General features: G+C 43.9%; 1 protein-coding gene across 2 annotated transcripts; it reads left to right on the plus strand.

Annotated features, from left to right (window-relative positions):
• Window positions 1-814: 814 nt before the first annotated feature.
• On the plus strand, window positions 815-26,583 carry TSPAN2 (tetraspanin 2). Of its 2 annotated transcripts, XM_075722278.1 has the most exons (8): window positions 815-908; window positions 4,176-4,278; window positions 18,421-18,518; window positions 18,971-19,045; window positions 19,594-19,695; window positions 20,918-20,992; window positions 21,739-21,822; window positions 23,774-26,583. In XM_075722278.1, exons 1-8 carry the CDS (start codon window positions 840-842, stop codon window positions 23,837-23,839), a joined length of 672 nt encoding a protein of 223 aa, XP_075578393.1. In that variant the 5' UTR covers window positions 815-839; the 3' UTR covers window positions 23,840-26,583. The 2 variants fall into 2 exon arrangements, with proteins under 2 accessions (XP_075578393.1, XP_075578392.1); XM_075722277.1 differs by lacking the exon at window positions 21,739-21,822 and having other exon boundaries at window positions 837-908.
• The last annotated feature ends 273 nt before the right edge of the window (window positions 26,584-26,856 follow it).

Below are 26,856 nucleotides of genomic sequence, written 5' to 3' on the forward strand. Positions count from 1 at the left end.
AAAATTGTAAGAGAAGAAAGATCTAAGATTTTGACAACAGAGTTGGCATTTTTGGTCAGATCATGAGAACAAAGGTGGAACTATTAGCGACCGGGAAATTAACTTCAGGGGTCCCTAGTTTGTGAGTGCGAGCAAAAACAGTTTGAAGGAGAACGGCCCTTTTCCTGCTACCCTCGCACCTCACACATCAAACGCTCGATCTGGCTCACACTTTCGTGGGCACGCGTTCTAGCATCTGCAAAATTGCCGTGTCTAATCTGAAGTCCTGCCTGAGACGCGGGCCACGCCCGGAAGCCTAGGAGGGATTTTACTGCGTCCAGGCGGAAAAAACGGGCGAGGGGCCCTGCGCCTGCCTCCGGCCGCTGCTGCGGCGCCGGCGGAAGCCGGGGGGTCGCGCAGAGCCGCCGCTGCCCCCCGCACGGCGGGGCCGGGGCCGGGGCCGGGGCCGGGGCCGCGCCCCCGCTGCTCCCGCGGCCCCGCCCCGTCCGGGTGGGCCGGCCGGACCCCGCCGGGGGCGGCTGCCTCGCGCCGGGAAACGCCGTCGGGCGGGCAGCGGGCCCGGGCCGGCCCCTCCGGGCAGGGCAGGGCAGGGCCGCGCCGCGCCGCCCTCGCAGCCCCGGGCACCGCTCTGGGCACAAAGCCCGGCCCGCGCCGCCGCTCCCCGTCCCCGCCGCCTCCCGGGGCGGCTCCAGGTCGGCAGGGCTGCCCGGGCAGCCCCGGCCCCCGCCCGCCCCCCGCCCGCCCAGCCCTGCACCTGCCTCCCGGCGCCGCCCCGCGCGGAGCCGCCGGCGAGTCGGGCCGAGCCGCCTCGGGAGCCGCTGCCGGAGCCGGCGCCCGCCATGGGCACGGTACGCGGGGGGATGCGCTGCATCAAGATCCTGCTCTTCATCTTCAACCTGACCTTCTGGGTGAGCGCGGGCGGGGCGGGGGGGGCGGAGCCGTGCCCCCTGCGGCACCTGCTGCGGGCGCTGCCGGGCCCCGGCCGGTCCCGCGGGGCAGGGCGCGGGGGCGCGGGGGTGCGGGGCTGCCCCGCCGCAGGGCCGAGCTCTGAGGGGGGTGCGCGGGGCCCCCGGGGCAGCGCTGCAGGAAGGCGAGCACTGCTCCCGACGTTTACTCGCTTCTATAAAGATACCGTTCTTCCTGGGAAACCACGCACTAGGACGGAAGATGACATTGCTGAGAAAAGACGACATCTTTCTTAACTGATAATTTAGTGACCGTTTCCCTAACAAGCATAAAATTTCAAACAACAGGAGGCTGTGAGGTTCTCCCAGCATCCCATGCAGTGTACTGCCGCAGAACACTTCTTCACAGCATCACGATGCTTTTTAATAATGTAATTTCAAATAGTGAGCCAACAGCTGCTACTTTTACAAGTTCATCCTAAGAGAAAGTCCTTGCATCACATTGCACCTACTTTGCTAAAAGCTACCCTAATATGGCAATGAATAGTGGCTACTGCAGAACCCTCGAGATTTAGAGAATGCTATGCCCATTCTCCCCTTCATTGCACCTTTTTAATAGTCTCACAGTTCTGTAGCAGAATTGAATTCAAGCTTGCTTTTTCCTTCCACTTTCCCTCACGCCGTGTTCTCCCTTCCAGTAGCTTTACAGTTTTTCACACTGGAAAACAATTAGCAATGCTATCTTCTTAAATCTCTTTTTCTTTCTTATTCACTGTTTTTTAAAAAGAAGTCACAAAGTAATCCTCTTCAGCCTCTCTGGAGCAAGCGGTTTTGGGCTTTTGTCTCCTTTATGCTTGAAACACAGTTAAACCAAATGCTTTTCCCTCTTGGTGACAGCACTGCAAGCTCCGGGTACACAGTGCTGCTGTGCTCAAGCTGTAGGAGCAGAGTGATGTTGCCCAGCTGCAGCTGCAAGTCAGTAGAAGGACAAAGCTTTGTGTTATGTTATTTCACAAAAGTGACAATTACTGTGTTTTGTTATCGGCCTTTTCACTGAGATGGAAGAAGCCATCTCCTCAGCATTCATTTCAAACACATCCAAACTACCAGAGGCACTTGGAAGCCTGGACCCACAGGAGGGGGCTCCCAGGGTGCTCTGGCAGCCCAAAGGCTGAGCCCATGCCTGCAAGCAGGGAGGTTGAAATGCTATGACCAGGGTGGCAGGCGACCCTCACCCTCTGTACTATAACACTTTTGTGAGGAAACCTGCGATCCCAAGCTCTTCAGCCATATGCTTGCCTGCTTTCTTTGCTTGCTGTAGCTATGGCAGATGAATCAAGTGCCAGGCAATGCAGGACAGATTAAAAAAGCACCACACCAGGCTGCCAAGGGTATGGTAAGCAGCAGGTGTTTTGTGAACCTCGTTCAGGTTGCGCAGTTGCTGCAGACCTAAGCTCTGGGTCTCCATCAGAACGGGAGCAGCGCGTTGTGCCTGGTCCTGCAGGATGCTGAAGCTGTCTGCCAGGACACGCACCATTGCCTGGTAGGCTTATAAATATGTCTGGCATGTGGTGGGTCTGACACCGCTGTCTATAGATCTTTCCCCTCAAACAACATGCCTTGACACTCCTTTTTGATCTAGTCTTGTTTGCATTAAAGGGTATTTTTCCCTGCATTTGACAGCATCCATCACTTTTTTGTTAGTCATTTCTGTGATCCAAGATATTGTACACTGTAATAATCCTTTTACCTCCTAGTTCTGATAGGGGGTCCCATGGTGATTTACAGAAAAATGGCCTGTCATAATTGGTCCAAACACTTAACTTCAGCACATCCCTAAGAACAATACAAGCTTCTCTTTCTGGTAAGCCTCTAAACAGAACCCTTCTTACAACTGAGCAGCAGCAGCAATTCTGAAATGGCAGATGGTCTCCTGTAGTTTGGAATGATGATTTAGAGGTCCAGCTGGTCTCTCTACAGCATCATATATCCCATGACACTGGAGCTGGACCTGTGATACATACCAGGGAAGGGGGCACCTCTCAGCCCAAAAGGCTGTTATTTAGCCCTAAACCAGCTACAAGTGTTGAAAAAAAAGTCAATTAAGTTACTTCTGTCCTAAAAGTTTGGTGTGTGCCAAGCCAGCAGGGCTTAACTCCTGTCACACGGCACTTCCCCATAAGGTGCTGGCATGGCTTAACCCCAGCCGGTAACGAGGCCTCACACAGCCGCTTGCTCACTTCCCCATGGTGGGATGGGGGAGAGAATCGGAAGGGTAAAAGTGAGAAAATGCGTAGGCTGAGACAAAGACAGTTTAATAGGTAAAGCAAAAGCCATGCATGCAAGCAAAGCAAAACAAGGAATTCATTCACTGCTTCCCACCGGCAGGCAGGTGTTCAGCCATCTCCAGGAAAGCAGGGCTCCATCACACGTAACCGTTACTTGGGAAGACAAATGCCATCACTCCGAACATCCCCCGCTTCCTTCTCCTTCCCCCAGCTTTATATGCCGAGCATGACATCGTATGGTATGGAATACCCCTTGGGTCAGTTGGGGTCAGCTGTCCCAGCTGCGTCCCCTCCCAACTCCTTGTGCCCCCCCAGCCTGCTCGCTGGTGGGGTGGGGTGAGCAGCAGGAAAGGCCTTGAGGCTGTGTGAGCACTGCTCAGCAACAGCAAAAACGTCCCTGTATTATCAACACTGTTTTCAGCACAAATCCAAACCACAGCCCCACAGGAGCTACTATGGGGAAAATTAACTAATTAATCCCAGCCAAAACCAGCACAGGTGCTTTTCCTACAGTAACAGCATCTTGACTCCAGACCCCGGCCCTGAGTTGCCTCCTGCATGCTGCCTGACTACAGTGCAGTTCTGAGGGTGAGGAGGGAGGGCAGAGTGTTCCTCATTGGATTTGCAGCCTGTCCGTTCTTCTCATGGGCACTCACTTCCCCTCTCCCCCGGCCCTCAGCTCCCACTCCATTTCCCATTGCAATTCAGGCCAAGTTTTGATGACTAAATCCGCTTACTTACAAGGTTTGAAAGTCACTAGTAAGTTCAGAAGCACCACTACACTGAAGAGCTGAAAGAAAGGAGTACATTGCACTATAACAGGAATTCATTGTTACCAAACACGGGCAAGTGCTTCCTGAATTTTCTGACAGTGCAATCCCGAGCTGTGGGATTTCAAGAAAGCAAAAGGTACCAATGACACCTCTTTGATGCTCTCCAGCCAATTGTTACTAAAGTATTGACTGGTCTGTTTATCTTCCAGCTGGCAGGAATGGCTGTCATTGCCTTTGGTCTATGGCTGCGGTTTGGTGGGGCTATGGCAGACTTTGCTTCAGAGAAAAGGTCTCCAGAGTATTTCTTCATGGGTAAGTTAAAGTGCCTGTGATGACAGTAGCTTTTAGCCTTGGTTTCATCCTGGGGCATGTGACACACGTTATGCATTGAATTATATGCAGGTCAACAATTCCAGGGCTAACTACACAAAACTGGACATTCTGGTGCTGCGTGTCATGTACACGATGGCTTTCATCCTTTCTCTGCTTGGCATCACCTTCCTTAGGCCTAACTGAACTCTTCTCAGATTTGATCCAATCCTCACGTATCCTAAGTGAATTGTGCTTACTGTCAGAATAGAAGTTGAGATGGGTCAGAGGTTCCTGGAACATGGGGCTTATCAATATATCCTTCCAGAGTTTTCCGTGCAGCTGCTAGCCAACAAAACAACAGTGTCACTTCTGAATGTTTCTAATACCAGTGCAGCAGTAAAACTTTTGCTCGCCAGTTCTCCCTGTGTCTGCACGCAGAGGCCCTCAGTGTGAGTTTAAGTATCAGAACAAATCCTTCCACAGCTGAAAAGTAAAACTACAGTGTTCAGTCATCTCAAGAACTGTTTGTCCAACCTAGGCAGGAATCAACTAGTTCCCCAAGCCCACAGAATTGGTATTGGTCATATCGGATTTTAGGCATTGAAGATAATTTTTTTTCTAGCTAGGATTTCCAGTTGGGTTTTCTGGAAATGCCACCTGTGTTACGTATCTATAGACATCCTTAAGTAGTAGCTGCTTTTCCTAGGACTGCCAGCAACTGCATTTCTGTATCTATTGGCAATTGTAACATGCCTTTATACCAGAAGAGTCAGATTTTTTTTTTGTTTTAATATATTACCCCTGGAGAGGGACTCACTCAATAAAATCCAATTGGTGCAAAATGCCAACTGTGAATGAATACCCAGTCCTGCCTTGTCCATCGAGCCACTCCGGCAAGGTGGCCAGGAATGGAAGTTGACCCAAGATGTCCTGTGGCAGTCAGTTACCCATCACAGGAATATTGCCTGGGCTGTGCAGTTACTTTAAATGCCCTGATTCTCTTAGTGGAGACCTTGACTCCGATACACTACAGTCCTAACCCCAAGCTTCTTTAATACATGCAGCCGGGCTAGAGGCACGGAGCTGACTGTATAGTACTGTGGGAATAGATGGGTAGAGTGTTATGTCCAGCATAGTTTCAGTGGGATTTTATGAGGCTAAATAAAACCATTCAGATGAAAATTTGATTGGGACCTGAGGGTTACTGTAAAATACCCTACAGCGCCTCCACTGACACAGAGAGCTAGGAAGGACGATTTACTTTTTCTCTTACATCTGAGCTGCTATGTCAGCAGCATGTTAGATCACCAACTTCATTTCCAGATCCAGTTTATACCTGCTGAATTTCCTATGTTGTATCTTGGAACCCTTCCCTGCCTCATCCACTTATGCTTGACCCAGGAGATTCAACAAGACAGAAGGATGTTCTGGCCTTCAAAATCAAGTACTGTTGGTTTGTTAGAAGCCAGAAGGTAATAATACATCCTGTGATGTGAATAAGCACCACAGTCATTTTACAGCTTTGCAGTGCAAACTCTAACACTTGTGCAAACAAGATACTCTTTGGTGCATGTGTATTTAAATCTCTAAAAGATTTAATCTGCTTCAGTCCTGAATAGGAATTACAAAAGCTGTTCAGAGTTGTTAATTTTGGGAAGTCCTGGGGAATGTTCTTGTAAAAGTTTCATCATATAGCATGACATTCAACTATTGGGCTGTCACTGTATTTATAGAGCTGTGTGCTGTAATATGTAACTGCTAGCAGAGGAGGTGTTAAGGAACAGGACATAAATATATTGAGAATTCTTTTAAACTTGCACTTTTGACTGAATTCTAAAGCAGAGTTGTGGCCCTTTTTTGTAATCGGCATTGTGCTCTGAACGGAGCATTCCTGTTAAAGAAAACCACAAAAATTTCTGCTGCCCTCCCTCATTACAAATCGTGTTAAATGCTGTTGTGACTTCTGAGCATCTGATGGGGCAGCGATTCAGAAGTCTGAGGCTATTAACAATCTGTGACTAAGGCAGTGGTAAAAGAATGGTGGTAAGTTCAGTAATGGTGGGGTTTTTTTCAGCAGACAAGGCTACACTTGACAGTCACGCTTAAGAGCTTTACCTCTCTAGGATATGTCAGCTCTGAGTCCCCCTCGACAGTTGTGTATTGGGCCCTTCTCACAGAGACTCTAGGAGCATTGTTTATTTGGCTTGGTGTTTGCTCTGTAACATGCATCCTGGGTGACAGCCAGAATTTTGCATAGGAATTCTTAATATGAAACACTGTGCAGCACACAAGGAGCAGCTGCCCAGAGGGCTGAAAGAGAAAGCAGATCATCAGTATGACTTGTAGGTATAAACATATGGCCATATATTTAAAAATAATTTCTTTAGCTCTGTTCCATTGGCCACTTTTGTGGCTGCCTTGTGATAACCCAGACCCTTGTGATCAGATCAGCTTTGTGTCAGCGCTTGGAACAACAGTGCAGCTGCATTCAGTTTGCTTTGCAGGTTGAAGCACTTTCCAGAATCACCATCTTGTGGAAAACATCTCATTTTTTTGCTTCTAAAGAGCAGCACATTCTGCTCTTTTTGTACCTGGATTGAGCTGCCAGCTGAATCTAACCAGCTTCTCTCTTGTGCTTCCTTGTGATGTCTTTTTTCCTGGATCTGAAATGTTTTAGTTTAAAATAATTGATAATTATATCCTTGCATTTTCCATTAGGCCAGAATAAGCCTCCTTAAATAGCCTTGTTCTTTACCAGCAGTCCAGCTGTCTTTTCTGCCCCCTGGAATAGTTCAGGCCATGACTTGGCAACCAGGCCTGTTCATCTTTTCCAGCCACTGAAATGTTTTTGTTGGTTTGAGAACAACTTACAGGCAACAGTGCTGAGGTCAAGCACATACGTGTTCTTAGTTTTCTGTTGCTTGTGGTTTTGTGTTCAGTGATCCATATTCCCCACTGCAGCTTGCAGTTTTTTAACCTACAACATAAAAGGTTGGAATTGGAACTCTCTGACCCATGCAGTCTCCGGCCACTTTACCAGATGTATCTTAACACTGGAGCAACCTCCTAAAATTGGACATCTTCTCTCTGCAGCTCCCCAACTTTTGGAGTTCCCACTGCAGTGGCAGGCGTGACAATATTTTTATGTTACTCCATCTCATAGTACGTTTTTTGTGCCTGTGTTTCAAGGGTGAGGCAAAACTGTAGCTTTCCTGTTCTACTGCAGTTCAGCTCTGGTAGATTTCATATATTCCTCTCGTAGCTGTACTTGAGAGAAAAAAAAAAGAAAGGAAAAAAAAGATAATTTCAGCAAAGGTCAATAGCTGGGCAGTTACCTCTTTTATCTGAGTTGCCTGTGACACTGTACTGACCAAATGAAATAAAGATCTGTAGAATAAAGAAAATTCCCTCGGATTGCTCGTCCTTCTTGAGACTCCTGTACCAGGACTCTGGTGAGTTTTTTACCGGGCAGGAAAGTCTGCAACAATCAGAAGGAAAAGAGAGATGCTGTGTGAACCCAAGATGTCAGCATTGCTGTCTCACAATTAATTGGTCCTTAATTAATTCTTTTTAGTAGTGCTGTTCTTAAATTTAAAAATACCTAAAGCACAGAAGTGAAGACAAAGTGCCTGTTGAGTGCAAGTTGAGCATTTGTGAAGTAAAAACAAACATGGGGACTTTTAAAGGGTCAGTTCAAGACACCTATTCTCCCCTCTTTGCTTTTGGTGGATAAAGAAGAAAGTCTGTTCTGGTTCCTTGGGCAACATGGAGGACAAGCTCTCTGTATCCCTACTAAGTGAAGTGCGGAGGGTCACATCACTGCCAGTAGCAATAAAAATGAAGTGTAGGTGCTCAACAAGCCCCATCAGGAATGGTAACAAAAACTGGTGAATGTGAATGAATCAATCTGGATGACTCTTTCTCATAACTGGCAGCACTGAAGCATTCCTTCTCCTGCACAGCCAGGGCTCACAAACTTTCTGCTATGTTACATTCTCTTTGGTCCAGTTCCATGATCCATTCTGTGGTCCAGGTATTCATCAGGGCCAAACCAGTTGTGGATAGAAGTTTCAGGGTGGCTGTGGCTTTTTCTTGGGGTCTGTGAGAGCATGAGTGATCATTCTGGCTTTGAAAGGTACAGTTAGATGGCACATGCCTTAGGATATGAAGTCATGTCTGGATTTGAAAGATATTAGTAGTTTTTCTCCATAGCAGTGGGTGCCCATACAAACAGGAGTTGGTCAGTAGTTAAATCCATGTAAACTGCAATTCTCTGCTCCTGTGCCTCATTTTGTTATAGATCTATTCATGTATTCTGGAGTCAAGCACTATACCCTTAGTCAACAGTATTTTCTCTCCAAAATCCATAGCGTCTCAAACTCTATCAGCCTTTAAAATGAGAGCTATTGGCAAAGTAGCCTCTGTGTAGAGATGCAATACTACAAGAGGAGCATCAAATGGTCCTGCCATCATGTGTATTGGAGAAGCTTTTAGTCTGTACTTAAGCAATGAACTTGTCTTTCTTCCTATCATCTTGTGTGCAGGTCTCTCCTGCAGTTGACAAAGAGTGGTTTAGAAAAGGCTGATAGTGGCCCTGAGTGGAAAATGAAAGCTGCTGCACTGGGTATCTGCTTAAAAAATATGACACCGCCACTACCACCCCCCCAAAAAAAACTTACTCAAAATGAAAGCTGTTCAAAAGTCCTCAGTCTCTGTGCTGGATCATAAAACCTAGCAATCACTTCCTAAGAGTCAGTATCCTACCTGGCAGAGTAAAGGCAAGGCCACCACAAAGTTAAAATTCTGACAAAACAAGCTAATTAAGCCTAATGGAATAATCTGTCCATCAACATCAGGTTGACAGTTTCATATTTGCAATATGCTGAGATTCAGGAGGCATTTTTTTTTAAATTAATCACTTAAATGTGATAATGCACTTTATGGTTTTTGCCTGTTAAACTCTCCTCCTGGGTAAACCTTTCTCCCCCCGGCTCTCTTTGTGTGTAGCTATCTAAAAGTTAGCCAGTTCCACACAGCAGCGACAGCTGAAGCAACAGTTACACCATTTCCTTCTTTGACGCACCCTCTTCTCCTTCCTCTAGGCAGCTGCAAGTCACCCTGGTGCCTGCACTCTGGTCGCATTGCTGTGAATGCTGAACTGTGACAACACCGCTCACTGAGTACGTGGGGTCTCCCTCAGCCTACCCCAGTGAGCGATCAAGCAGTTGTATCTGATTCTGGTCAGACTGTCCATGCACAGGCCAGAGCCCAGCACCACAGGCTCAACAATTCCACTTTTCCAGAAACGGCCACCTGTAGCAAGTGACCTCGGTGACTGGGGATAAACCTGTCACTGGTCCTGCGTGAAATAAAATGACATCAAGATGTTTCTTCTTGCTGTAGCAGCACACTAAACTCCAGGAATGCTCAGGCTTTATCAGTTACATGCTTTGTTCTTCATACATGCTCTCTTTAAAAGGACTAATTCTGCTCTAGATGCCAGTCTCTAAAGTGGCTTCTAGAAAAAGAACCAAACCAATATAACCCATTGTATCTCAAAGGAAATGTCCTGTGTTGTATTTCATTCTGACAGAGCCGGACAATGGGACTGTCCACTATGAAGCCATTAAGAGGAAGGCAGTTTTTCTGCTGGAAAAAAAAAAAACCAGCAAGAAAAAAGCCCTTGGCTCCTTTTTGGGGTGTGTCACTTCAAAAGCATCTACAGAGAGGGTTTTGATTAAGTTGGCTTGTTCTGTTCCAGCACTTACTTTATCAGCACTTGGGTGGGTAAAGACAGCTATCTGCAGAGTCCAAACTTCTGCTACTGTGGGGGCTGCAGATTTATGTGAATGCATTATGGCCATACTCTGTTTTCTGTTTTGGGTGGCTTGGAGCCTGTGCTTTTAAGCGTTAGAAGTGTGTAATTGTTGTTGATATCTGCATGGAACTGTATGCATACACTCGGGATTATTCAGGGTGTCCTAATGTGGAGAGGGTTGCTGAGAATTGTGAGAGGATTTCAGAATACCAAATGACTGAGTATTAAAAAGGCAGATGAAATACAGTATCAATAAAGCAAAGTGACGCAAGTGGTGACAGATAATCTAAGCAGTGTAAACAATGACGGACTTTAAATTAGCTATTACCAGACAGGAACATGGTCTTAGACTCACTGTCAGTTGCTCTTGACAAAAGTGCCTTCCTCAGCTGCAGTCAAAAAGGCACATAAATGTCAGGAATGATTAAGAAAGGAAATGAGAATCCAGCTGAAAAATTTTCATGTCATTGTGTCCATTGCCGGTGCACACAGTGTCTTGAATGCTGTATGTGGTTCTGGTCAAAAAGGATGTAATAAAACTAGAAAAAGTACTAAGAAGGAAGTTTGACAAGATTATTATCATACTATGCTCTATGAACAATTTCCATATTAGGAAGTTTTTCACACTGTTCACATCATTAAATCGTAGAATCCATTACCACAGGATTCTGTGAAGTTCAACAGCGATAGTACAGATCCACCTAATGCAGGTATGTTGATTACATCTGACTTCAGTGAAGTTTGGTATAGGGTGAAGTAGATATTGACAGAGCCATGGGAGACTACTGAGAAGGTAACAGCTGACATACTTAGGCTTATGTGAATTTGGGACACAATTATTTAGGGTTGTGAGATGCATGTGAGCAAGATATGTAAGAAGTGCTGGTATTCTGTTGGAAGGGGGAGGCAGTGGACTGGGATGTTACATTACAGTGAGGTTGCTTTTAAATTGAAATTCAGGATTTGTGCATCAGCAGAAGCCTACAAACTGGCTGCTATCTGCAATGTTTTGTGGTTCCAGGAATATTAAACACGAAATACCTGTTGAATTCACACAGGACATATAATTATGTCTGTGCATTATAGTCAGATTAAGGGTATGTTCCAATTCTCCAGAAATTCATCCTCCTTCAGAGGACTCGGCATCTCTTCTCCAGTTTTGTAAATGTATTTTATAGATAAATATACTAAAAATCTATTAACACAGAAATGGTAATCTCTAGTAACAAGCCTGTTTCAGAAACTGACTTTGCTACCATGTGCAACATACACAACTGTCCCTGTCTGGCCTGTTATTTCCAACTTCTACATGTGTTTCTCATCTTTTCCAATAGTGCATTTGCACTACAGGTTCCCTCGTGCTCTACTGAGGGCTTGACAGCCTCCGTCCTTCTGTGGAGGAGCACATCTACCTCCCAGACTGTAATGCACATACAGCCTCAGGAAAATCTCTTAAAGTCGTGTCTGGGTTCTAGGATTCCTGTCATCACTGCCTCTGGATCCCTTATACCAAGAACAGAGCTTCTTGTTTTCTCAGTGAAGTATGAACAGTTGGCGGTTTGTTCGGTGTTAGTTACTCAGCCCCAAAAAGAAAAAGTAGAATTATTTAAAATGGAAAGTGACCATAGCAGCCAGGTAAACAAGAAATCCATGTGAAATAAAGCCAGACAGAAAGACAGTGTACGTTTGTCTACTCCTGCTCTTTGCAGTAGGCTCTAGACACAGATTTGTACCTCAAAGCCATCAGTAAGATTGAAAAAAAAAAAACAAAACCCAACCAACCAAAACCAACTCTGGGAGTGGGTTCTGTTCCAGACTCTGAAATGAGATCTCTACCAGCCTAGGCGGCTGGCAGAGTGTATCTAGTGGTGACGGTGATGGTTCATGCGTTGTCTGAAATAAGAATGGTTTTAATGTTCACATTAGTAGGTTCCTACCTGCCTGGTTTGTGTTGTAATGTTTCCTTTCTGTTCATAAAACATTGGTAGTACACACTTCTGCCTATCACGTGATTCTTTGCAATAGGAGCACAGAGGGAATCTGATTCTAAGGCCACAGTTGTTCCTCTGCCCAAGTGCCATATGACAGACTAAAGAACTGGTGACATTTCCCTTCAGATTAGTTATGCATAGGTTTGCATGTTACCTTGAGAGAGGTTTTTAATTGCTCTAAGGAACAAAGAACAGATGTCTTGCAGATTTCACTCATCATTTTTCTAAAAAGTGGGGCTGATCCCTCCCTCACTCTTGATACACATGAAGACATACTGCAGTCAGCACCTATAAAATTCCATTCTTCTCTTCTACCTAGTCTAAAAATTCTGTATTCACTGCTAATCACAAAGGTTTTGTTCATCCAGAAATGACACACAGAACACCCTTTATCCTTCTTGAGGTGCTGCTTCACACTTGCAGATCCACTGTCTCCAAGTACAGCCCCAGTAGGGTATATGTGCTCATACACAGAGGAAACAGTATCTTACGGAAGAACTCTGTGCCAGGAACATAGATGCCAGTCTAGAGATTCGCCATTCTTCATTATTGGGAGCCATAGGTTGCTCTGAGATTGCCACGTAACTTTTTAATTCCCCTTGTAATTGCAAAGCAGAGTCTGCTAGAAAATGGGAATCCCTCCTGTTGGAACTTTCACAGGGAATACCCCCATTTGACATTTTCCTTTCGGGAAATGATTTTCCCCATGGGATGAATCAAAAAATCAAGTATATAGAAAAGGTGCTGCTTTACTGCTTTCCAAATTTGTTCTTTGCAAAAGGAAACAATGGCTGAAGTGTGGGCTTCTCCCCCTTACACTCTCTATTTTTTAGCCAGAAGGGAAATAAATTTGTTATTAGGTGTTCTCTCACTTGACTTACTGCTAAAAGTAGAAGTGTTAGTTTCTCTTCACAGCTTATAAAAGTCTGTGTGTTTGTGTGGGTGGGTGGTTTAGCACAGCCAAAAAACCCCCAAAAACAACAAAAAAGCCACCACCCCAAAACCTGAATATTTCCCCACAAAAAAGGTCGAGAGAATAGGCTCTGTCAAAAAAAAAAAAAAAACAAACCAAAAAACCCAGTCCTATGACACTTTGTTTTTCATCCTCTTGTGTTTACAAAGAAGCCCATATTTCCTCCAGTACCCCTCACAGTCATCAGTGTCCTGGCTGCGTCTGCTCAGATCAACCAAATTTCTGTTGGATTTTGCACATGGCTTTTAATTCTTTGGAATGTGCTGCTTCAACCCTTTGCATTCAGGGGCTGAGAGTGACTTGCTTTGTGGGTCCTGCATGCAGCTGCGATCAACATTCCTGGGTTGTGAGCAGTCACAGACATGGCAGGTTTCTGCCATTCGGTCCAGCGTTTGCCCTCCTTAATGCCATAGCAGTGTGCCTGTTCTCAGTGTTCTCTCTTCATCTGTTGTCTGCTCCTGCATGGGCTGTGTGCTGCCAATGAACTCAGAGACTAGTTAGTTGTCAAACTCTCTCTCCTCTTCATTAGCAGACACAGATCAAAGTGACAAAATGAGGAATCAGGAAATGAACAGAGGCAAGAAGAGGTAAGAGGAAAAATTTCACACAGGCCACAAACATTTGATTCCTTTCTACCTTTCTACCTACTTCTGCTGCACAAAAAGCTGCAGCTGGACAGTCTTCTCAAAATTTTCCATTCACCGAAACAAGCTCTCTACCTTGATCTGATTTGCACACTTTTTGCCATGCTGAACTTCGTGGTGAACTTCTTTGTGTCAGAGTTTCTAGCTATCAAATGTGTTCCATTTTGTGACTATAAACTGTCTTTTTTGTTTCTCTGCTGTGCTGTAGATGCCAAATTGGAGGCCATGCCAAGGCTTTGTATTTTACAATGGAAGCGCTTATGAATAGAAGCTGATTAAGGCTTTGCTTTCCATCCTGCTTTTTTGAAAGGAACGGGCTTTAGTGAAACTTAGTTACTTCTGAAACATGATACTATTGCATAGCAATGTATGACATTAACACCAAATTTCTGGATTTGTCTGCTTTGCTGATCCTAACTGGGCTAACTTGATGGCTGTCAGCGCATGATGTCTCTAGGTAAGGCTGTGATTCTAAGGGGTGCCATACATTGTCACCCTCTTCTTTTTCTTTCCTTTCCAGAGAGTCTCGCTTTTCAGTTTAGGTCTATTCCTGTGAAGGATTTGAGGTGATCATGCCTACATTGCTGTGTATAGCCCACTAGGAAAAGAAATACTAGCTCCCTGTCTTATCTACTTACAGCATCTAGGATGTTTCTGAATCTATTGCTTTGATACCCGTCCTGGAAATCATATTCCAGTTGAGCATATCTGGATCTGGGTGCTAAGAAACCTCACAGTGCAAGCTGAGAAGTAACCTGGTCCCTTTCAACTTCTTTCAAGCTGCTCTTCAAGTGTCTCATTCCTGCGTGAAAGATTACATGTGTGTATATGTAGTAGCCAAGTAAAAACATCTTTAGCTTTGTGGAATTTAAGTTTCGTCATTATTTTCCATCTAGAAATAGCTCTCTGAGTATCAGCAACTACTAGTCCCAGGCTGAGAAAGGACAAAGTCTGGAATAAACTCCCCTGAACAGAAGATGGAAGAAGGTGGTTTTCTTGGCTGGCTCAACTGTGGGGCCAGACACACAGCAAGCTGGGCTTTGTTTCGTGACTGGTGGAGTTCTTCCTGTAACACGCCTTAAAAGGGAAGTTCTGATTGAGGTAGCGGTTTAGCTGTGAGTCATGCAAGTGAAATGTTAACTCTGGTTCTCAGACAAAAGCAAATCCAAATTCCTGAAAGTGGTCTCACCCCTGAGCCTCAGAGAGCTTTGTCTTTGCTAGCTGGAAGCAACAAAAAGAAATGGGAAGACTTCTTTCCAGTCATCTTAATCAAAAAGTCTCTCTGCTACGTTACCTGATAAGTAATTACAGGGACTGGAGTAGGGAGTGGCATGCAGACAAGGGCCCAGGAAATATCTTTCTTTGGTTTGTTACCATGGAGATGTCAGAAAATGGCAGTTTTGGTGTTTGGCAGTTGAACCACAGGTTCTGCACCTGAGAGAAGTTTTTTGTATTTTCCAATTCATCCTCCAGGAGGGGCTGACCTTTCTCTCCTGAGCCATATATATCTTTGCATATCCCTCCCTCAGTAAAAACCACTGTGTTGTGAATATGTGTACAGGTATTGGCTTGAAGAATGCTTAGTTCTAGTGTCCTGGTTTTGGCTGGGATAGAGTTCATTTTATTCCTAGTAGCTGGCACAGTGCTATGTTCTGGATTTAGTTTGAGGATAACGTTGATAATGCACTGATATTTTAGTTGTTGCTCAGTACTGCTTACTCTAGTCAAGGACTTTTCAGCTTCCCATGCTCTGCCAGGTGCACAAGAAACTGGGAGGGGGGCACAGCCAAGATAGTTGATCCAAACTGCCCAAAGGGCTATTCCATACCACATGGCATCATGGGCAGTATAGAAACTGGGGGGAGTTGGCTGGGAGGCAGCGATCGCTGCTCGGGGACTGGCTGAGCATCAGTCAGCAGGTGGTGAGCAACTGCATTGTGCATCACTTACTTTGTATATTCTTTTATTGTTGTTATTATAATTATTATTATTATTTTCTCTTCCTCTGCTGTTCTATTACACTGCCTTTATCTCAACCCACGGGTTTTACTTTTTTTTTCTTCCGATTCTCTCCCCCATCCCACAGGGGTGGGGGAGGGTGAGCGAGCATCTGTGTGCTGCTTAGTTGCCTACTGGGGTTAAACCACGACACTTAGTAAGTCACAAGATGCTGAATATTAAAAATCTAGAAAATACAGAATATGAACTGCCAGCACAGTCAGCATCAAATCCCACATATCTGGCATCACAGACCTGGCAAAGCCATATTAATTATGATTGGTTTATCACTATTTAGAAGAATGTGTTCCTCAGCAGCAATCCTTGGCACAAGAAAGGCACCGGGGCGAGAGGGATGGAGGGGAGGAGGACCACAACAGCTGGGATAGATATCTGGCTGATATACAGTGACTGGACAGTGATGCACCAATGAATGAGCAGCAGGCAGGAGTTTGTCTTCTCCAGGCAGGCTGCATCTGTGTGGCAGAGTAGCTAGATGCTCTGCATGTGTATATTGACAGTTTGTTTCTTTTTTCATTTGCCTAGCAATCATTGCAAACTGTCATTTGTACGGCTTCCTCGTCTAGGTTACACAAGGCCTGCTAACAGTAAATGCCAGCAGCTCTGTTACCCCTAAAGATTTCGGTCAGATTTTAAAATAATGTTTAAATTGGTAATGGCGAATACTGAATATTTCCATTGAAAGTTTGCGTAGTCAAAGCTGTGAGCAAGGCTCACTGTGCCCTCTAGTGTGCACAGTCTGTAGCTCCACTTTCCGCTCATAATGGCATGAGGGAAATGGAGCTGTTTTTTCTAGCAGTGGATTGGCATGGCAGATTACTGCGTGTCCTCCACGTTGCCCACACAAGACAAAGACTAGAATTACAAGGCACTGCACTGAGCCTGTTGTACTTTGGCTGACATGGTACCCAGAGACAAGGCACAAACACAGTTGTTGTGGTCTGATGGGAACTGACACTGCACATGAACGGATGAATTGCCTACGCGCAGATTAAGCATGTAAGTTTACAAGTGAGGAAAGAAAAATTCTGTGCTCTGGTTTCTTTTTGTCCTAGATAAAGCCCGTACAAAAAAAAAAAAAAAAAAAAAACCAAAACCAAAAAAAAAAAACCCCAAACTGTTGAATGTGAGTGTTTCTAGAAGTTTTACAGGTGGCAGAGATGAATATTATTCCCCTTACCTCTACAGCTTTTTCCCTGTCAAGTTCTGAACATAGTTAGGGTCATAGATCTTTACCTATGTATGGGGCTATATTGACATCTCCCATGTTCCATACTGGTCTCAGGCCTGGTCTTTGCTGGCAGTCTCATCCCCAGATTGCTTCATTATCCTCTTAATGTGTTTAGTCTGATGATCCACTTTTTGCTGTTCTTCCTTTATGTCATTAAATTTGTCTACACACAGGTAACTCCTTGTGCCAGTAGCCTCAAGTCCATTCAGCAATGCATTCCCAGGAAGAGGTTGGCTAAGGTGTCCGAGCAGTCCCTTAAATGATTCAGTAACTGCATAACACTTAACTGCGAACATCCAGAACACTAAGGCAATGCAGTGTTGCTGCTGGCTGCTGCAAAGCCACTCTGATTCCGCCTACTGAAATAAGGTGGTAGGAGGGTATCCTGCAGTTCAGATGAGGGCAGCATGCATCATGAGACACTTTGTAGGCCATGCGTGCAAGGTTCTTGGACTCTAAGTCTTAGACACTCCTTTCACACAGAATCACCTTTTTTTACTATATCTGATGTGATTTGTCTTGTTCCCTGATTCTATCCATTTTCAGGCAACTCTTCTCCAAGTCTTCTGATCATAATGCACTGATAACATTAGCCTTTAAAAGCTGCTGATTATCTCATATTCTGACACTTGCATCAGTATGTTGGAGGAAGAAAAATGTAAAGCAATGACACTGGAATATGCTTGCCCAGCAGGCAGTAAAGCAGCCACTTATCGTAAAAGGAAGATGCGGTGCTCCAAATGACTGAACTGTAGACAAGCTTCCATTCTCTGCAGTGACCAAGCTCAGGACTATTGCTGAGCTTATGACCTCCCCCAGGCTGTCCTTCCCACTCATTATTTTGCCAGAAGGTGCAAATTCATTGTTTCATTCACTTCCTCTAACAGCTTTCAAGGAGTTCCCCCAACCATCCCCTTCTTTCCCACAGCAATCAGCTGTTTCCCCAGCCAAAGCGTTGATTTCAGAAGAACATCACACTGTACTGCCCGTACCTTTCCTGAAGATCTTAAAATGCCATTTTTTATGTACTGCCAGGCAACTGATAGAGCGTAGCTGCCAGGTAGCTTTTTAAGTTCCACCCCTACATAGCAGTACAGCACATTTCCAGCCCCAGGTTTCACAGAAATAAGCCCTCTAGCAATGGTGGATTTTTTTTGCCTTACATTCCACACTGAAGCGTTGTAAGGTGGTTCTGGGTGGTACGGTGTATGTTCTTCCTGGACTGAGCTGCCCTTGGGACAGGAAACTTGGGAGGTGGAAGTCTTCTCATTTGCTTTCAATAAATTCTCCAAGAATTCTGAAGAAATCATTCTTTTGTGGTGTGAGCAACTTCTCGGTGTAACAGGTGTTCTTTGTGAGAGCCAGAGACCATTCTTACTTACAAATGTGTGGGTTTGACAAAATAGGTAGCAGACCTTGGGAAGAGAAACCTTCTTAAATTCTTGTCTGATTCTGATTTTTCATAGGACTCTATGTATTGGTGGGAGCAGGGGCTCTCATGACCACAGTTGGATTTTTTGGGTGCTGTGGAGCTGCGCGGGAGTCTCAGTGCTTACTTGGAGCAGTAAGTAAAAGGTTTCAAGGGCCTGGGCTGTGCAGGAAAATCATTCAAAAGAATATGCTTTGTGTGTTTAGTGGAAAGATCTTTGCTGTCCAAGACCTGAAATGTCTTACGTCCTTTTACTGGCTAATCTAGCATCTCTAATCACCGTGCTATTGCAGAGCTTCCATACATGAAGAAGTTCCATTGCTTGTCTCATGTGATATATTTCCTGGAATTACCGTCTGTCTTTTCTGAAGCTACCATCTGAGCCACATCTTTGCCATTTCCACCTTTGTTTCCATATTACAAGAAACCTGACTTGACACCCTTGTTACGGAACCTGCTTACCGGCTTTCTTTCAGTTACTGTGTGGGCTGTTGAGGCCTGGGCAAGGATGAGGGACTGGCTGGCAGTCCATATAAAGCAGAATTGTGCAAAGTGTGTTAATAGAAGATTCTCTTCTTCCTCTGCAGTTCTTTGCTTGCTTGTTGGTGATATTTGCGGCTGAGGTCACTGCTGGAGTATTTGCCTTTATAGGCAAGAAAGTGGTAAGTAGCAAGCAACTTCTAATGTAATAATGGGGCAGTTATGAATTCCAGAGCCAACTGACCTACAGTCTGGCTCTTGCATAGGAAAACTTTCCAGGAGACTTTTCCCAGGAAGACTCCCTAACATTCTCATCTAGAGTCAATGAGAGCTTGTGTTATCACAAGTCCAGAATGGGATGCAGTTTTTGCCCCCCTCTATTAAAGAAAATCTGTAGGTGTGGTTCAACCTTACATCCACAAGGAACATCAAGTAGAACTATATGATAAGAGGGTATTGCTTGGGAAAAGGGCAGACAAATTCAAGTACTGAATTTCTCCACCTAACAGTGTTTAACCAAAATACAGAATACAGCATATGTACATTCTGACCCATGCAGAGTCCCTCTGAATGCCATCAGGCCATGGAACCTCCTATCTTTCTAATCATGGTACCTCAGTTTACCAGGCATAATTTTCTGCTCTGGAGGTTGATGACATGAGCTGGAAGTCCGCACTGGATTGCGGGTAAGACTTATTTGCCACTCACTTGGAAAGTCTGATTTCTGCAGGCAATACAGGAAGCTCAGAAAATCTATGAAGACATTTATGATGACTATATGAAAAACCCAGGGGGGAAGGTCAACAGGACTATCTATCGCTACCACTTGGCTGTGAGTAGTCCTCCTGAGCTTTAATATCTTGCGCTGCTACTCCACTGTCACGTCATCCTTTAAAATTCAGAACGCCTCCCGCTGAGGTATGAAAGAATAGAACTGAGTGTTACTTAAAATGGAGCCAGAGGCTCACAACCTGGTTTCCTGACGGCTCTGTCAGAATTGTTGTTTTCAGATCCCAAGTGATCCTTACCTTTCAAAGTGAAAATGGCCAGGCTTTTAAGTTTCAGCTGATGCTTCTGGTCTTTGTTGTGCAGAAGACATGACTATTATGGCCCTTTTGGATATTAAAATCCAAGAATAAACACTCACAAATGCAGAGAGGTAGAAGTTGTGAATCTCTCTGCATTTATCGGAGAAAAAACTGTGACCTGTGTCCCAGGACCTACAACGTGGCAGATCCTGTCACTGACTGAACCAAGTAGGTAAAGAACCAAAAGCACATGTGTGACTCAGTTCAGGCCACCCAAAAAGTTAGCGTCTGAATCAGAATTAGAACCTGTGACATCCTGAATCCTATTTGTATCCATCCCGTATCTACACTGCCTCCCACAGAGATCAAGCCCAAGCTTTGTTGCTCCTTACAGCATTCCCACGTTCTTTAGAACAAACATTTCACAACCTCAGACCCTTTTGTCCTTCTCCCATAGCTGTTATTTCTGACCCAAAGAGGAATTCCAGGCATTTTGTGGGAGATAGGCAAACAGGAAAAACAAACCCTCTGAAGCACTCTGATTTATTACTGTCTCCAAACCCAGAACTATGTTTTGTCAAAAATAAAGATTCTAGCATTCTCTCTTGTAGCTTTTGTGTGTTGCCCGTAATTCTGTATGCGCTATTTGAACGTTCTGCTTTCTCCCTCTAACAACTCCTGTTTCCTTGTAAGCCAGGGATCTGCTTTTCCAAAATCCACTTGTTTGCTTTGTTATGAGATACTGTGATAAAAATCCCTTCTGGAAGTTGTTGTTAATACAGATTTGTCTGTTTGCTATGGCTTCAGACAACCAAAACTGATTTTTGAGAATTTTGGCCCTCACAGTTGGAACTCTACCAGAGGTAGCAGTTAATATAGGGAATAAAATTATTACTTGATCTGTATTGTTTCTTTTTTCTTAGGTGTTTATTGTCTCATTTTCAGTATGAAACTAGTAACTCACTTTCAGTGTGAAACAAGTCTATGGTTTCCTTTTCTTTGATTCTTCATCTCTCTCTCATTTAGCTCCAATGCTGTGGTAAAGATAATATGGAACAACAAATGGGATTACCCTGTCCAGAGAACATCCAGATGCCAAAGGCAAGTTTCCTCTGTTCTGGTTGTTCTAATCCTTTTTCATGTCAATTGTTTAGTAAAATTGGAGAAATTGGAGACATTCTATAAGTGAAAGAAAGGAATATTTCCTTTTTATCTTGCAAATTCCAGCATGAAATTCCATATGACATGGAGCACAGCGGAGGCAAAAATAACTTGGAGGTCATATTGAACATGCCCAGCCCTCCTTTTTGAAGCCTGCTCGTAGCATCCCATGGTAGCTGAGACAATGTTACATGATCTGAAAAGTGGAAAGGACGTAGCAGAACAGGAGTCCTAAATAAAAAGCCCCGCGAAGGCTGAATTTTGGCAAGTGCCTGCCTTAATCGTGCATGCAGACTCCTGACTAGAAACTTTGTTGGTGTTAAGAAGGATACTGTTATTTCTGTCTTTTGTGGAATCTGCTTGTGCATACAGTGATGTCAATCTGAAGAGCCAAACGTCCTGATTTATCATGGCCTGTCACATAAAGGATTTTAAATTTAGGGAAAACTGATTCTAAGAAAATTACTTCTATGTGTCAGCCTCTACAGGCAAGAGGTACAGATGTCTCACTAGAAAAGGGAATATATTGTGAAAATTGTCCAACAAAACATAAGGCATACATGCAAGAATTAGGACAGTGACTGCAATAATATTTTTCATGTTTATCTGTTGTTTAGTGAGAACAGCTGACAGAGTTGGAGTATACTTTTCTAGGAGTAAAAATCTTTGAATTTTGTTTTTGATAGAACTGCCTCGTTGAAATCCAGAATGTAATTGATGCTAATCTGCATTTAGTTGGAATTGTTGGAATTGCAATTGCTGGCATCGCAGTGAGTAAATCCATGTTCTCACTCTCAAATCTACCTTTGAGCCCAGTACCCTGCTCCTTACTCAAAGCTTTGTGGAAGGTGTTTTGCGGCAGCTTCTGAGATTCTTCAAAGGTGCAGCTATTCTTATCACTTTTGTGTGTCCTCTCTCTGGGAATTGCCCACATCAGTGCAAGCAGACTTGTGTGACTTCATTTTTCCAGTTCATTTTGTGTTCTTAGACAGGGTCTAAAGTATCTAATGGTAATCTTGTTTTGTTGTAGTAGTAGGAAAGCAGAGTGCACATGAACCAAACTGGAAAGCAAAAGGCTGTAGCAGCATTTCATCTATTCCAAAACAACTGCAGACTGATGCTTTAGGCCCTTTGAGGATCCATTCCTTAGATTTCATAAGGACTAGAGAGGACCTACCCTTTGTATAGAAATGGCTTTCCAGGAAAACGCTGGCTGTATCATTGGTTCGGTGTGAAGGATAGTTTATAAACAGATTTTCTAGGTCATAGATCCAGTGATCAGATGTATTTTGTTAAAGGAACAGGATTTAAACTGCATAGTTTTCAGAACAGCAATTCTTTCCTAAACGCGTCACACCTAGTTACGGGTAGCTGTTTCATCAAATTGTGTCGTCAAAGTGTCGATAACTTTCCTTACAGGCCACCTTCTCCCACAAGCGTCTGTTGCTGTATTCCCAAGGTCTCCTCCTTCATGACAGGGCTGTGACCAATAGATGTCACCCTGCTGCCAGGACACGCAGGAGTGGGCCATCTGTATCACACGCAGGCTTTAACAGAAAGCATTTTCCAGCACGCGTGTGCCATGACTTCCTTCAGACTCGGAAAGCAGCAGCAGTCTGAAGCAGCATGAGGAGCTAGAATATTAGTAAAGAAATACACCTTTAGCTTCTCTGAAGAGCAGGGGGTTCATGGACTTACGTGGACACTTAAAAGCAGATGAAGGGTTTATGTATGTAGTAGAAACCGTGGCGTGAGTAGAGGCGATTAAACAATCCTGTGATTTGTATAAAACCTTAAGGTGTACCCAAAAATACAGCAAAGCAACATGGGTGGGACAGAGTTCCGATAACCTCATTGCTCAGCAAGGATACACTAGAAATATGAAATCTCTTCTATGACTTCCCACCTCAGATACAGCAGGAGTTATGAAATTATAACCTATTTAGCAGCACAAACATGTCTGTACATTTTTCTGTGCTTGTTTCTGACAGTTCATGGGGTATGACTGGTCAGCTGTCTCCTTCTTCCTTAGGGAGGTGTGTGGGGAGGGGAGATGAACTCACTGGTTTAACTGCCTGATAGTATTGCCCTTCTCCCGTCATTAGCAATGAAGCATCAGGGGGTAGCTGCTAACTGTGGCAAAAAAGAAATTTCTGGAGACTGGCAACACCCACTGTTCTCTGCTTTTAACATTCCCTCTAGTTAACTAGTTCTCTTACATGAATAGTTCTATATTTAACGTATAGTCTTGAGGTCTTGACTAGTACCTGTTAAGAGCTTAGCTTTCTCTGTAAAACCGCAATGCTCAGCACCAGTTCCAGAGACCTGGTTCATTCCGGAATCATTCTCTGCTCTTATTCAAATGTGTATACAATATTCCACGTCGAAGCATTCTGAAACTCAGAACCTTTTGGTGCAATGCTAGGTATAATACCAATAGTCACAGTCATTGATGTCAGTGAAATTTATGTTAATAATATTAACATTTGGGGCTGTGATGCTGCCCTTAACATTTAGAAAAAAGAACAGTGAAACTGGTGTGAGCTTGTCTTTAAGTATCAGTGAGATGTCTTTTATTGTAATTGTTTGATGTCTTGGAGTTTGTAGATGGAAGCAGTCACTTGCTATTCTGCCATAAGAACCTTCAGATTGTTCTGATATGCAGACTATTTTATAACTGTTTTGTAAGTGGATCCCTAAATTGCATCCCTTCTCTTCTAGATCTTTGGCATGATATTCAGCATGGTTCTGTGCTGTGTGATCCGTAACACAAGAGACGTGATCTAAAACTTTCACTACACAACTATGTCCCAGGAGTTCCAGACTAAGCTTTACAAGAAGTGCTCTTCTACCCAATTTAATAATTGTAATGCATTTTAATTAGTGTTTTAACATACTGAGAGGAAAATATCCCATTAGGTGAGCAGGTGAATTGTATTAGTTACAGTAAAACCAAAGTGACAAAAAAGGGGTTTAAAATGTCCTTTTTAATGAAAAAAGCAAAGGTTCATCTAAGACTCATTTGATTTTTAGTGTTTATATATGTGCAATTAAGAGTTTACACACCTGTAGACATTGTATAAGCACATGCATATCTCTCCTTACAAATATATATGCACATGAGCAGGTACGTGTATACTCAGTACCTTGTTTAGGTAAGTATGTGCAAATGGAATATGTTGTGTGTGCATGTTTGCACGCATATTATCCCAGAGTCTCACTATGCGAGAGTGTACACACACCCACAGGTACACAGTGCTTGAAACCCTTTCATACTGAGCCCCAGTTTGCCGAGAATTAGCAGAGGAACAAATGCTATTTTAAAAAGTAAGACCTATGATCCATTTTGTAACTGTTCTTTCCGAAGCCCAAACAGAGTACAATTAATAAAATTGGACCTTATTAAAAAAAAAAAAAATGCCTGGGGGCCTGCTCTAGTAAACTGTAATTCATGTGAGTAGACCCATTGACTTCACTGTCATGCAGAGACTGGAATTTTTTTTTTTTAGGACTGGACCCTTCATGCAAATGCAGAAAGCTCTGGGGGAGGAAACATGTCCAAGGAGATCCAGGCTAAAGGAAGAGGGGGAAAGAGGTGGGAAGCTGGCAAGATAACACAGCAATTGCAGTGCGAAGTGTGCTTAAGCTTCCCAAGCTAGCTTGAGACACACACACCCCCCCAAAAAAAACCCAACCTACAAGTTAAAGGGGCCACTAAAATCTTTATTCAGAAGTCCCTTTATCCTGCAAGACTCTATATGGTATATATGCTGGTGCAGGAGTGGAGCCTATATCCAAAAAAGCAGCAGCTTTGTCAGATACTCTGTAGAATCTAACTGGCCTGTGGAAGCCAACCGAAGAGTAAAATGGTCAGGAAAAGACACACAGCACTTTAATATCCTCTGTTTCTGTGACTATCACAGCTTCCTTGGGGCTCTTACCTCAACCTCTCACCCTTTCTTTCGGGTGTAAGGCAGGAAAGAAAGATGGGACATTTTTACAGAGCCATAAAGTAAATTTTCTTACTGGCACCTTTAGATTGCATGTCAGGTACAAAAATTACACTGTGTGCTTGAAATACCTCAGGGCTTGCGTTTACATAGTTTGTTTCTATATTTTTATTTTTCTATTTGTCATATTTATTCGTAAGAGAATGTTCCTTTTAAAACAGCCTAGAAGGGAGAAAGTTTGTCCCCAGAAGGGGAAAATAAATTACAACAAAGGCTCAGAATCTTTTAATTTTTGGCTTTCTCGAGTTAATTCACCATTTCAGAGAACAGCTTTTTGCTAACAATATCCACATAGCAGCTTAGTCTCTCTGATGATCACTAGTTCAGATTTCTGATGCAGTTCCACACATGATGGGGAAAAAAGTTCAGCTAAACTATATATGTCATTGAAATGGTCCATGATGTCTAACAGGACCTGGCATTTACAAGTCATGGGGTCTTTGTTCCACTGAAACACGATGGAAAGAAATGGGATTTCAGAAAATGTGTACGCTCTAGTGCACGTGTTTTTGTGGAGCATACATCCCTCATGATACTTATCTCATTTTCCAAAGAAACTCAGATTCCCATCAGTTTTCTGTTACTTCAGGGCTGGAAATAGTGTCGCTGTTCCATGTACCCAATTTAATTGATACATCTTGCTGTGTTTTACGCAGATATCTCTTTTCAAATTGTTCAACCACAAACTGTGACACTGCGACAGCTGCGCACTAAACACCGCGTATGCAGCAGGCACTGCCGACTGAGCAGTTTCCGGGCCTGGCTTCAGGTACACAGCTGGCAGGGAGACATTATATCATATGCCAAAGAAGAGTTAGGCTTGTATCACCCTGTTCACAGCTGATTAGCTAGGGATGCCACGTAAAAGCAGGGCCTGGGACCTTATTCTGCAAGCATCACACCAGGAAACAGGGCCCTGATCTGCTGGCTGCTCCCAAGAAAGGCTCAACTGGGAGAATGACACTGGCAGCGAATCCATGAGGGTCTCAAGCTGAAACTAAGATACTAAATTTCTCATGGCAGACAACTGACACAGCCAAAGCAATTTCCTGGATCCCAGCTACACCTGAGACTGTCCCTACAACTGGTTTTGCTCTAAATAGATAATGGGATAGTATACAACTGGGGTGTTTTCTCCCAAGGTAATACGGACAGAAAGAAGAAACCTGTGTATAGTGTAATTTTTGCCATTCAGAGCAAGACAGCTTTCCAGGAAAACCAGTAAAAATAGCACAATAGGGAAGCCAGTGGTTCAGGTTCCAAGATTATTGCCCTGCAGGGATAGAAATTTATTGCAAATAAATCTATTTCCTTCTGTTACACTCCCCCTCCTAGTGACAGTATTTTATTTATTTTAAACACATCCACATAAAATTCGGCTTAATTCCTCAAATTTGTAGCACCAGAAACTAATGATAGGACCAGAGTTTACTTCTTTATTTGTTTACTGTTTTTTGAGTAAGTTAGAAGTCCACTCCTGCTTTTGAGATGCACTGAATAAAAAGGCAGCTTGCAGAAACCTCTGTTGCTTCCTCAGCCCCCCGCTCCCCCAGAAATACAAAAACATCTACGTGCCTTATGAAAACAGGGAAGAGTGGTACAAAGAAACCTTCTATAAATTCAGACTCAAACAACCTAACTTTCTGCTAAAGTGTTTTGGGTTTGTGGGGTTTTTTTGCTTCCTCTGAACAGCACATTTGTTTTTCTGAGCATAATTACACTAGGGTTTACTGCTATTTAGGTATATGGGATACTTGCACTGCATATTGGGAACAGAATAATACCAGTTACTGT

Source organism: Pelecanus crispus, chromosome 17 (genome assembly GCF_030463565.1).
Source record: "Pelecanus crispus isolate bPelCri1 chromosome 17, bPelCri1.pri, whole genome shotgun sequence".
NCBI lineage: Eukaryota > Metazoa > Chordata > Aves > Pelecaniformes > Pelecanidae > Pelecanus > Pelecanus crispus.

Bases quoted from the DNA above. Each gene is read 5' to 3' on its own strand.
- TSPAN2 (XM_075722278.1), top strand. From the start codon at position 840: ATGGGCACGGTACGCGGGGGGATGCGCTGCATCAAGATCCTGCTCTTC. The intron at 909-4,175 runs GTGAGCGCGGGC...TTTATCTTCCAG, and splicing joins TCTTCAACCTGACCTTCTGG to CTGGCAGGAATGGCTGTCAT. The intron at 19,046-19,593 runs GTAAGTAGCAAG...TGATTTCTGCAG, and splicing joins CCTTTATAGGCAAGAAAGTG to GCAATACAGGAAGCTCAGAA.